This window comes from Rhamphochromis longiceps, linkage group LG18 (genome assembly GCF_057381845.1).
Source record: "Rhamphochromis longiceps isolate RC_006_pf linkage group LG18, R_longiceps_female_GT1.1, whole genome shotgun sequence".
NCBI classification, from domain to species: Eukaryota; Metazoa; Chordata; class Actinopteri; order Cichliformes; family Cichlidae; genus Rhamphochromis; species Rhamphochromis longiceps.
In genome coordinates, this window is record NC_140574.1 from 16,842,545 (window position 1) to 16,855,834 (window position 13,290).

Sequence of the window (13,290 nt, forward strand, 5' to 3'; positions counted from 1 at the left end):
TTTGTTCCAATAGTGGGTCAAAACACTGGAATGAAACTCACTGTTACATATGATTGTAACTGGTATGTCTGCAGGTTCATGTGGAGAAGAAATGTATCTATTTAAAAAGTGAGTTTTCTCCCCGTATGTCCGACCTAAGCTTAACACAACTCTTGACTCTTTGTAGTTAGAGTGCATGCTCTGCTGGGTCTCCTCACGAGAAACGTAGGATCCTCTAGTTTCCGCAGCACAGCACCCCCCCCCCCCCCACCAGATCCCCTCCCCTGTGACATTCAGAGACATTATTAAACTGAATGTTGAGCAATGTAATGAAAAATTTCTACTAAACTTTCCGCTGTACTAACTCTTTTTTTCTCTCTAATGAACATAAAAAGGTTCCCCCTGTATAAGAAAGATTCAGTTCAAGCTTGGGAAAGTCTGTGGGAAGTGGAGTAATCTGCGTATTAAATGCTTTGTGTTCTCATGCAGCTGTCCGACCCCAGGCTGTGACGGCAGTGGCCATGTGACGGGGAATTATGCATCACATCGGAGGTACTGTAATTAATTACACTCTCATTAGTACCAGCTAGCAGATATATAGACAAGGGAAACAATGCTTATTGTTTAATTATGTTGATTATTACAAGTGAAAACTTGTCACTTGTAGCTCGTAGGGTTTTTTGCAGCATATGTCATGTGCTAAAAATGTGATGACACAAAAAAGCTTTCTCGTGACGAACAAGCAGAATTGTGTTTTTTTAAAGTAATTTTGTATAAATATGCAGTGCATTGTATTAAGATTATTTAATTCAGTCGTGATCAAAGAGTGAATTAAAATGACTGTTAGCTCTTTATCCTCTCTAGTGTGTCTGGATGTCCCCTCGCTGACAAAACACTCAAATCACTGATGGCAGCCAACTCTCAGGAACTAAAGTATGTGTTCTGAAAACTGTTATTGTTGCTAAAGGATTTTTCACATTAAACTAGGCAGCTTGTTTTTGCTTCAGCTTGGGTCATCTTGTTTTCCTTCCTTTCCTTTTCCTTTCCCTTTTCACTTCACATTATGCATGATTTCCATTTACTCAACATGAAGTTGTTTTCTATTTGTGCTACTTTTCTGCATATTAGCATGAATCCCCAGCTCTGCTCCCAGTCTTTTGCTGTAAAAAGCACCTGGTCTCTGTGTCTCTCAACCTGCAGGTGCCCAACACCTGGTTGTGATGGATCTGGACATGTGACTGGGAACTATGCTTCGCACAGAAGGTAGCTGAGAGAAATCATCACAACTGAGCATGAAATACATTTGTCAGATGCATGGCATTCAAACAGATGGTGAAAGTCTCACTTTAAAAACACGCTGCACTTTTTGATTTCTTGTTTTTCTCGATTCATTTGACTGCCTTTTTATCTGTCTATCCATCTATAGGCACATTTCAGCTACATATGTGCTAATGCAGTAAAACTTATCTTTTTTTTTTTTTTTAAACATGAAAAAATTGCAACTTCCTAAACCTCACGGCTGCCTGTACAATTCCAGCCTTTATTGTACCTCATGAATAGATTCTTTCAAGTTAACTCACTGTCTCCAACCATTTTCAGCTTGTCAGGATGTCCACGTGCCAGAAAAGGAGGTTTGAAGCTCACACCAAACAAGGATGACAAAGATGAGCAAGAGCTTAAGTACGATTTTTTCTTCTTTCTTTTTTCTTTTTTGCTCATCCTATGCTGTCATGTTTGTTTGTTTTTTGTTTGCTTTTTTTTCTGTTTTAAAAATAAAACAACAGAAAACATTGGGAAAATGCGTCATGCTTTTGTGCCCGGGGGTATAGTACCTGGAGGCCATTAAGTTAAACAAAGAAAATAATACTTCTCTTGTCCTAACATTAGTGAATTATTTTCAAAGGATTAGTAACATGTTTTTTTTTCTGCAGGATTTCACCAGGGTTTTTATATTTTTTTTCTATTTTCTGAATGGGATATCTGGCTTATCACTCTTCACAGAGTGCTTTCTTTATAATTATAGTATATTAAGAAAATGTTGAATTGCCGGCTGTGATGGCATTGCACTCATTTGGAGCTTAATCACTGTTGTCTGTTAAAGTGTTATTGGAAAAAAAATATAATGGAATTGATTTGCAGCTTAAATCCAAAGTCTGATATATGAGCCCTTGTTTACTTATACATCTGGACACTGATTTTTTTTTTTTTTTAATTACTAATGCAAGGGCACGAGCTTAGGAATTAAACTGGAATAGATCTCATACACATTAAGAGAGAAAGGAAGAGAAAGGGGGAGGGTAGCAAATGTCCCTAGATTATTGTAAATAGTGGGCCATATGGCATGCCTCCATTGTCCGGGTGCCTTGCATCAAGCTACCTACCTGTGGTAGATGTAAGTAATGGGACCGGTGTTGTTTTGTCCTCTAAGTGCTGCTTTGCTGTTGAGTAACAAAATGCTGAAACAGGCTTTTTGCAGCAGCACTCCACAGCATGTGTGCCATTTGTATCATCTCAGGTGACCTTTCACCTTTATCAATAAGGGAAAGGGTTAGCCACCTCCAAATTACATTCTTTCGCATGAGGGGATACATGACAATTATCTGTAATTCATGTCACTCCATTACTGACCTGCAGAAAACAGGCCTGAAAATGCAACTGACAAACTCTTAATGATATTCAATGTGAGTTGTGCTTATGTTTTCAAACACAAATACCATCCACCTGGAAATGTATACAGTGAACAGAGGGCCCATTCAAACTCAAGTTTAGAGGATTAGTTACTTACAGTTAATGTGATTTTTCATAGCCCATCTCTAGTTTTTGGCGACTTCATTTTCTAATCAGCATTTAGATGGATTAATCAACTTAATGGTTAACAAATCTTCCGGTCTAGTTATTGAAAGAGATTTTTTTTTATTTTAATGGTCCCAGAGATTTTTTTTTTTTTTTTTTTTTGCAGTTTAACAATAAAGCAGTTGCTGTTGTTTTTGCGCAGCTGGATGGATTTTGTTCAGTGGGTACCACAAAAAATAACAAATGTTATTAAATGCAAGCTAGTTAGATTTTTCCGTAGTGTATGCATGTTTTCAGCGCCTCATCCTCTTTGTTTGTCACTACGGTAGGTGTCCGGTAATTGGATGTGACGGACAGGGCCATATATCGGGAAAATACACATCCCACCGCAGTGCAGGCAGTTGTCCACTCGCTGCCAAAAGACAGAAGGAGTCGTCCATCAATGGGATGCCCTTTGCCTGGAAATCCAATAAACAGGAACTGCCCCATTGTCCCTTGCCTGGCTGCAATGGCCTTGGACATGCCAATAATGTGTTTGCCACTCACAGAAGGTGAGGCCGCCTGTCCTCCATTTTATCTCTAAACAATACCGCTAGTCGACATGTTGCAGTCTTACTCTATCCACAGTCTTGAAGATGTTAAAGTTTAGTAGTTTCGGTGATTTTCTCCTGTCTAAAATTGTCATTTATGGCCTGCTGAACTAGTTTGTCCGGTTGCCCGCTGAACGCACAAAATATCAAGAAAAAGTACTCCGAGGAAGAGATGATGACTATCAAATTTAAAGCCAGCAGTGGTAAGCTACTCTGACATTTTGTGTGGCATGGCAAGTTTTTTTCTATTAGTGACACATATACTGGTACAAAAAAACCCAGTGAATGAATAAAATAAAAAAATCTGTGATCTCTGCTGGAACATGATAAATTAGACTATCTCCTCTAACCCAGGTGTTGAAAACAAAGATGATATTCAACATCTGGATCATGAAATAAAAGAACTGAACGAATCCAACATGAAAATAGAAGCAGACATGATGCAGCTCCAAACCCAGGTAAGTATTTACTCTCACAAAAATCATTGGTTAAAATAAAGGCGCGAGATCTTTGCCCGCTCAATTTGATGAGATCCCTGTTGTTTTGTACCCGAAAGCAGATCTCCTCTATGGAATGTAACCTGAAGACAATTGAAGAGGAAAACAAGATGATCGAACAGCACAACGATAGCCTACTGAAGGAGCTGGCTCACCTAAGCCAAGCTCTTATTAACAGTCTAACAGACATTCAGCTGCCTCAAATGGTACAGTAAGCCTTGACCACAGTATCCACTCCAGCTCACAGTGTTTAACCTGTCCAGAAAAAAATAAATAATCATTTTCCTGAAATTGTCATTTCTGCTGTGCTGTTTTCACTAATAGTCAAACATGTTTTTGTTGCAGGGGCCCATCAGTGAGCATAATTTTGAAGCCTATGTGAACACATTAACTGATATGTACAACAACTCGGAGCATGAATACTCTCCAGAGTGCAAGGCCCTCTTGGATAATATCAAACAGGCTATTAAGGGCATCCATGTTTAAGCTGTGGAGCTACCAAGAGGTTTCTTTGACTTGGGATAATGACACTAGATAGCTCTATTTTACTGAAGAGTTCTGGCTTGGCTGCATGTATAAGACAAGGCTTTCGGAAATGTGTTTGGCATTTTCTGGTAAATACACTGCACTGAGAAAATTACCAGCCAGATTTGTAATGCTTCTACTGTTTCTGCATTCACTCGATATGTTTATCCTGGTGAGATTTGTTTTTTTAACCCCTCTTGCACTTAATTATTTTGTATGGTTTGCTTGATTTTAATCTGTATGTGTTCATGTCACTCTTATATTATTGCTATTTATTACTATATTTGTTCATCAGTGTATTTATTTCCTCGATTTTTATTTATTTCTAAAAACTAAATGCGTAATATTTGAGAAATCAGTTTGACTTTCTGCACATTGTAAATTACATAGAAGCACATTCCAATTTCATGGCATACTTTCGCCACCTAGTGTTGAAAAACCTATATTATTGTTAGTATTATTATTATTATCATTATTATTATTATTATTAGAACATAAGTTGAATCTCCCTTCAAAGTGAAAACCTACCAAAACTACTAAGCATCAATGTTTTTAAGCATTGCTTTCTTTCCTTATTGGAGACTGAATGTATGGTAAGACAAAGTGAACACCAAGATTTAAAAGAAAAAAAAGAAATTGCAATGCAAATGTACTGTACCTTTTTCTACTCAACCAATAACAGCTGAATGCAATGAGGAGGTGACACTGAGCAAAAATGCAACATCATTCTGTGAACTGAATGTCGGATACTGCTTTGCATAGTGTGACCACAAAAAGAGTGCAACAAAAATCAAAACGATCACTTTGTCAAGATGTCTTTCTTTTTTTTTAAAAACAAAACAAAAAAATATAGATATTAAACTGCCTTCTGTGCACACTTTTAGTGTGCATATAGTATGTGCCTAAATGTATATGAATCCATAAAAATATACAAGTACTATGTTTTGTGGTAGGACAGTATTATGTGAATGGTGTCTGATTTAATATACAGTACAATTATTTTCATAGGCGGAAACGTTCCTGATGACTGTTTGAAAGCCGTTGTCTCAGTAGCTGTAATCTCAGAGTCAGGTTTTGAAATATCATGACTGAGATTGAAAGTCTGGTGTTAATTTGTTTTGTTTTGTTTTCTTTGATAGCGCAGAGAGGGGGCAAATAAGAAGGAGTGGATATCTCTTATCTGCTTAAAGGCCTTAACATTTCAGCCAGTCTTACAGTTTGAACATCCTTGGGCAGATTTGAATAGTAGCTATTTCAAAACCGAGCTGACGACCACTGCAACCTGCATTTTAGTTTCAATCATTACAAGCAAAAAAATAAAAAAAATATAGAAAAATGATAGTTGTTGGCTAATCAGTTGTTTGTTTGCATCAATTGCACTTTTGTATATGAGTTATTTTGTGTTTTTAGTTGCCCATACTGACCTTTGATAAAAGAAAAGGACCGGCTGGTTAATCCCCAGATAATAAAAAAAAGAGAGCTATCCATTTCAGCAATACATTTCTTTTAATTTCTGCAAAAAGACATCAACAACATGTAGCCTAGGACATTTTGAAGATGAAAATGTAACAGCAGAAGAGCCAAATTACAGAAAAACAAGACCCTGTTTTATCCAAATACTCGACACATTTTAAACAATTTTAATCTTTTAAAAACTGAATCACAGTCTTTAAATCGAACGATCTTTTTCTTTGTAACTTCTTATATGTAATTCCTATACCACACATTGTTTGCTCAGGAAGTTTTGTGAATAATATTTATTTTTTTCCCTGTTAGTATTTGATGTTTTGTAATGTGAAATGCTTTTTTGTGGAACGATATTAGTATGATATGAAATTGTACTGTATTTTTCTTTTCTTTTACATTAAAATGTAATGCTTTTTTCAGTTAAGGTAGTTTGTAAATTTAAACTTCCTATTACTTTTAATATTTCATAATAAAGATATGCGCTGTGTTGTACAGTTTGTGTATGGTAGAAATAAACTTTTCAAATGGTTGTGTGGTTTCTCAAACGTTTTGAGTCCACCGTGAATTGACTGCATCCCGTTTTCCTCCCCAATAAGTCAGCAGGCGTCAGCTTTCACGATGCATTAGCATCACCTAGTGGTGAAAAACAGGGACTGGATCAGCAGACGCTGGCAGTTCTCTGTGTGCAGTTTTTGTGCCATTTGGGGCTAAAATGAAAATAAAGGGATATCATGGCTTTAGAGCTTTTAGCTGTTGACTGCCACAGGTTCAAGTACAGATATGTATCTTTGCTACATGCCAATCCTACCAATGAAAAACACTGTAGACCTCAATAATGTCCCATATGTTCAGCTTAGAGATGCAACTAGTGATCATTATTGAAGAAACGCCCCCAATATTCAATTATTTGTTTAGTATAGTGTATAAAATGTAAAAACAAAAACAGGTGAAAAATGCATTTCCTTTAACCAAATGTGACATCATCCATTGCTTTTATTGTCTGACCAACAATCCAAAGCACAAAAACACACATCTTCACACTTCATAACTTACATTAATTCAGTTTTACTTTAAAAACAACATAAAAGGCCAATCAATTATCGAAATAGCCAGCTACACAAAAAAAAGGAAAATATCAAGGTTATCCATCTGGACCAAGAGTCAGCCTTTTATTAAACAGAGATGTAATTATTTTAATAGAGTTGTGTCATTGCTGTGACAGCCCTCCTGTTGTCTCGATGAAAGTCCTGGCCTGTTTATAATGGTGAGTGGCTGGCATAAGGGAGACCTCAGCTAATGCAACCCGCCTGGGCTTTCCAGGTTATAACACCTGGATCAGAAAAACTGGTCAATCTCGCTCTTCCACTGCACTTGGCATCCACCCCATTTGATGTTTTATGTCTTGGTTAGCTTATGTTTAAACAATTATCTATTGTTCAAGTAAACCTTTTGTGTGGATCCCCTTTTTGTCACATAAATGCGACATTATGAAAGTTGTTATGGTCCACTGAAACAGTGTAAAATGTTTTGTGGACTTCAGGAAGAATACCTGCTGGATTGCTGTAATTAAAAGGCTATCATAGGGTGAGAGGCTGGGTACATCTTGGACACGTTGCCAGTCTGTCACAGGTCCAACATAGACAGACAGACAACCCTTCATGCTTACATTCACACAGTATCCCCGTTTAGCCTAACATGCATGTCTTTAGACTGTGGGAAAACCCAGAGACAACATCAGCTTTCTTTGAACACAAGATTTTCTTACAGTGAGGTGACAGTGCTAACCAGTGCACCGTCGTGCCACCCTAAACAGAAAACTCTTCAATTAAAAAATAATAATAATAATGATAACAAAACAAAAACAAAAACAAAATGCAACTTTAATGAAATAATGTACATTTAAGAATGTCACTTTTTTGATTACTAAAAACAAGACAAAGAGGAAGGCCTTGAGACCGAAATAGGACCTGATCATTCCTAAAAACTTTAATCATGCAACAGAAAAATAAAAATATAAGTAAGTAAAAAGTAAAATAGGCAAGTAAAAAAAAAAAATTAAAATGACAAAATCACTGTCACTATTTTTCAACTTCAGTGTCAATATTATTGGACTTTACTTTTAAATTTTACCCAAACCATCATCATCACTATTATTATTTTATTTTCTATTGCTAAAGTAAAGTTAATTCCAGCATTTAGGCACAGGAGACAAAGCGGGTTGTCTACCGTCAGAAGGTCAATGGTTCGATTCCCAGCTACTCTAGTCTGTCCCTGTAGTGTTGTTCTGCAAGATACTGAACCCCAAGCTGCTCCTTATGCATCCATTGCAGTGTAAGCGGGTAAGAAGGTGCTTAGGTAGAGAAAAAAGTCCTTGTATGAAAGTGTGGATGAGGCTTGTAGTTAAAAACACTTTGGGTGCTCAGTTATAGTAGAAACGCGCTAAATAAGTACCAGTCCATTTACTGTTTACTGTGATTACTATCAGTTAGATGGATCAGAGTTTATATCTAAAATGCCTTCCATATTGAAATGTCCTTGTTTAAAAATAAAAACCATCATATGTACGCTTATGCTGCACCAGTAAAAGAAATATGAGCTAAAGTATAAAACCAAAGTTCAATATGTGGTGGGAGAAAACCACATACAAAGTTTGAGGTAGGCATGCAGACAGACACACACACACAGGGCATGCAAACACATTTCCTGTCACACCACACAAGGCGCCGTCTTCCTGTAAAGGACATGTTGTGTGTAAACTGCGAGAACGTGGCAGATATCTAAAGCCTCTTGATGGCTACGTACACTACAGTCGGTTTGAAGTGAGTATAAAATTTACAAGGATTGTGTGTATGTGGAGAAGACGTGTGGGAACACTGTTGCTAGTAAACACTTTCTAGGATGATCACACTGCTGTGCACAGTATCACTAAAATCGCGAGCTGCAGACACAAATCATGATGCTAAAAACATGCTCTTAATGGAAACGTTGTTTGATTTACTAGTCAGGCCTATTTAGTGGCCCATGAGTGACATGACTAATGATCCTGTATGAGGTATTCAATTACTAAAGACCCTCGAATGAACCCAAATTAGAGACTCAGCTTCCTTGTGTATTTTGTACTTTTAATAATTTGTGGTTGTGTAATTGGAGATCAATACCTCCTGCTATATAATTAAATCACTGACTGAGAAAGTACACAATTTCTACACAAAAGACGAGCATCTGCAGGAGTGAAGGAGCTTGCACCACAGTAACAGAAAGTAAATTCAGCAGAGTCCAACCAGATCATGTCTTTAAATATATTCTGTTATTTTTTATTTCTATTTTATGTAAAATCAGGGGAAATCTACTATTTTTTTCATGGTTCCAGGTCTTTGACCCAGTGTTTGGTATTCTGGACTTTGTGAATCTTATTAATTTATTATTGCTTTGATCGTGAAGAGTGGGTTACATTTTCTAGTTTAGTTTTTTCTTATGAGTTTTCTCATTATGCTATTTATCTGATTCAGGGTTATTTTAGGTTCTCCGGTTTCCTTTAGCGCTCCCCTCTTTCTGTCTTTTCCTCAGAGTCTCGTCTCTGTTTATTTACCTTCCTGTGTCGCTCTCTCTCTCTCTCTGTCCCTTGCTCTCTGTCCATCTCTCTCGCCCTCTCTTGTGCCCTCTCACTCTTTCCCTGCATCAAGTTGTGTGTCTTAGTCTGCATTTCAGTGCGTTTCCTGTTTTATTTTGATAGTCCTTGTCTCTTGTGTTTTACGATCAGTTTCCTTCTCTTACTTGTTATGTCTAATTTGTTCCCACTGTGTTTCCCAGCTTGTGTATATATTGTCTCAGTCTCTCCGTGTCCCTTGTCGGAGTGTCTACTCGTTTGCCCTTGTGTCTCTCAAGTTTCGTATTTTTAGTATTTCCCACTTTAGGTTCTCAGTTCATTTTGGTTTTTCCTTGTTTTGTATCAACTTTAATAAATGGTTCGTTTTTGTTTACTGGTTCCTGTTGTCCTGCGTAATCTGATATTGGGTTCTCTCTCTTCCTCACACGACCTGCGGCCGCAGATATTGCCACTTTTTGCTTACTGTTAATTGAAAAATAAACAAGCAGGTGGATCCCAGCCTGAGCAAAGACAATAAAAACATAGAGTTAAGCCCAAAAGTGAAACAACAATTTTTAGGTCAAGGGGTCTAAGAAATGCACTGCATTAACTGTTTAAGTTCCCATGTTCAGAGGCTCAAATATAAATGGACAGTGGTGTCATGGTCAGGTGAGTGCTGGTCTTCCAATATTTTATGTAAATTAAAGCAGAAATAATATTTGAAGATAATGTGTCAAACTTGTGTTTTGTAGCTCTTCACTGGAATTCTTAACAGGAAACCCAAAGTGATATAAGTGATGGAGATCATCATTAGGTTGAAAAATTAAAATAAACCTACCACAGAGAGAGCAACAACTTCAGAAGTGGCCAAATCAACTATCTGGTTCAGTCTCGACAAGAATGAATTCACTGACCAGCTCAGCAGTGCCAAAAGATCTGAAAGATGACAGAAGACAACTGAAGTGGATGATGACAGATTATTTCCTTTGTTAAGAAAAACAATTTTACATCAACTTTGTTGATCTGACTGCATGCTTTCCACAGTCTAAAACATTACAAAGAGACAAGCATCCTACTATGGGAAGTAAAACCTTAGTACAATACAAAGCGTGTTTAGAGAGAGCAGACTTTAGACTCATGTGTGTCTGCTGACCACAACTGCTTCCTTATTAAACCTGAGGACCTTCCACTCCCACACACTTCCCCAACAGGCCAGAAACCATCTGCAGGCTAAATTTAGGCCTGCATATTAAGGGAGCTCCTCTTAAGGGAGCTGTGTGAGGTTAGAAGGTGTGTGGAGCTTTCCAGGATCTTTCTAAGTTTAGATTCTTCCGTTAAAGTCACGGTAATGAACAAGAACAGTGTATCATGAGTGTAACTTACATGCTTTAAGATCAAAACATCGATGGAAATTATATTGCTGTAATGCACATTAGGCTATGGGATGTAGCTTACAGTAAGTTTCTTATGTAATAGAAAGTATATCTCATATATTACACGAGCATCTTATCTGGTTTTGAAAATTTAAAGCTGAAAAGAAAAAAGAAGTTATAACCAATTTAACATGAGTGATGGCGATAATTAGTGATGATAAGGGGAAAAGCTCATTTTCGCGAGGTGTAATAAATGATAGATTTCTTGCTGTCTGGGGCAAAGAAGTGTGTCAGACTTTTTAGATAATAGATTTTTTTCTATCGACTTTGATATCTGATTCCTTTTATAAGGGCACGAGGAGAGGAATATATATATATATATATATATATATATATATATATATATATATATATATATATATATATACATATATATATATATATATATATATATCAGTTTCCTATAATGTTGGAGCCTGGCTATGATTGGAGGCTTTAGGACTCTTTCTATGAAGTCCTTGGTATAATCTACCAATTATACAACACCTGAGTCTGAAACACCTCCAGAAACTACATACACAGACACTTGTGAAAACACTACAGGCAGCTACATAGAACTAATTAAAAAATAAACATTGAAGGTGATTAGTTTTCTTTGTCACGTAAAAAGGATAAAAGTCATTTTAATATAAAGCATGACGGATCTGGGGAAAACAGTGTTTTCCTACTTGGACATGGAATACTTTCCAGAAAGATCCGTTGATTTTCATAACCATAAATCCATCCAGCCGTTCATTTTCTGAACAGCCTCTCCATTCGGGGTCACGGGGGTGGGTCTGCAGCCTGTCTCTGTCGTCAAAGGGCGAATGGCAGGGTTCACCATTTACAGGTCGCTAATCTATTACAGAGCCAACACAGAGGGACAGACAGTTTAGCATTACCAATTAAACTAGCATGCATGCACCTCGATTGTGGGAGGAAGGTATAGTAGCCGGAGAGAATCCACACAAGGTCCAGGTAAAACCTGAACCCTCCACCCAGAAAAGCCTCAGCCAAGAATCCTCTAGCTGTTTGGTGACCGTGCCAACCACTGCACCATAATGCCACGATTTCAAATAGACCTAACCTTAGATATGTTTTGCTTATATCTATTAGTGAATTTAAAGGCATCATAATCAGTGTGGTGATTGTTTTTGTCAGGGGTATTTGTGCATTACTAGTGCATCTAAATAAGTTCTTTTTTCCTAATTTATTTCTAAAAGATAAACTTTAATATGTTTTATATTTATTGCATGTAAATGTAAACATTTCAACCTTTTTTGCTTTAAATTTAATTTGATTATTATGGTTTGTAGCTCAAGATATTTAGCTATATTTCTTAAGATAGATCAAAAAAAGATTTAGAATAGAACTTCCGGAAAGCATGCTCATTTTATATGCTCAATACTTGATTATGACCTCTTTGATGAAGTGCTGCATCAATGAGGCGTAGCGTGGAGGGGATCAGGTTCCAGCACTGCTGAGGTGTTGGTCTGATAGCAGCCTTGAGATCCTCTGTTTTTCTGGGCTGGGTGATTCTCATCATCGGTACTCACAGTACTCAACAGAAATCATAGATTCTCTGTGGGATTCAGGTCAGAAAAGTTGGCTGCCCAATCAGACATGCCACACCATTTATTACTAGTTTTGGCACTGTGGGCAGGTGCTAAGTCCAGTTGGAAAAGGAAATCATCATCTCCATAAATGTTGTCAGCAGATGGAAGCAAGAAGTGGTCTGAAAGCTCTTGGTAGAGGGCTGTGTTGACTTTGGACTTGATAAAACACAGCTGACCAACCATCACCACCACCAGCAGGTGACACGGCACCCCTAATCATCACAGATTGCAGAAATGTCACACTGGACTTAAAACACCTTGGATTCTGTCCCAGTCTTCCTCCAGACTCTAAATTGTGTTTAAAACTTACTTTCATCTGAAACCTTTGGACCACTGGGCAGCAGTCCAGTTCTTTCTCTCCTCACCAGGGTCAGATGCTGCTGCTGATGTCACTGGTTCAGCCATGGCCTGATATTAGGAATGCAACATTGGATATCCTTTCCTGCAGATGTCTGTGCGTGGTAGCGCTTGATGCACTGACAACAGCCTCAGTCCACTCCTTGTAAAGCCCAAGCTCTTCAGTTGACTTGTCCTGACAATTCTCTCTGGGCTGCGATCATCTCTGTTACTATCACACTTTTCCCTTCCAGGCAACCTTCTATTATTACGCTTCAATACATCACACTGCAAACAGCTAGCCTCTTCAGCACTGACCTTCTGTGGCCTAACCTCTTTGTGGAGGTTGTTGTGGATTTTCATCTTGACAACTGTCAATCAGCAGTCTTCCCTATGATTGTGGTTGTGTCTAATAAACTAAACTGAAAGACACAAAGCAAAACTCCAGTGTCACCTCTCATTTCTTTAAATTTAAGATCTTTTATATTT

The 13,290-nt window shown here is 37.6% G+C and overlaps 1 protein-coding gene across 3 annotated transcripts in view; it reads left to right on the forward strand.

Moving 5' to 3' along the window:
* The window catches only part of st18 (ST18 C2H2C-type zinc finger transcription factor), a 40,021-nt gene extending 33,654 nt beyond the window's left edge, over positions 1 to 6,367 (forward strand). For all 3 annotated transcript variants that reach the window (XM_085389964.1, XM_085389965.1, XM_085389966.1), the window contains exons 14-22: positions 469 to 531; positions 844 to 912; positions 1,180 to 1,242; positions 1,579 to 1,659; positions 3,102 to 3,323; positions 3,477 to 3,565; positions 3,717 to 3,820; positions 3,919 to 4,065; positions 4,205 to 6,367. In XM_085389964.1, the coding sequence (XP_085246090.1) occupies positions 469 to 531; positions 844 to 912; positions 1,180 to 1,242; positions 1,579 to 1,659; positions 3,102 to 3,323; positions 3,477 to 3,565; positions 3,717 to 3,820; positions 3,919 to 4,065; positions 4,205 to 4,345 (979 nt within the window). In that variant the 3' untranslated portion in view covers positions 4,346 to 6,367. The remainder of the gene's footprint in view (positions 1 to 468; positions 532 to 843; positions 913 to 1,179; positions 1,243 to 1,578; positions 1,660 to 3,101; positions 3,324 to 3,476; positions 3,566 to 3,716; positions 3,821 to 3,918; positions 4,066 to 4,204) is intronic.
* Positions 6,368 to 13,290: the final 6,923 nt, after the last annotated feature.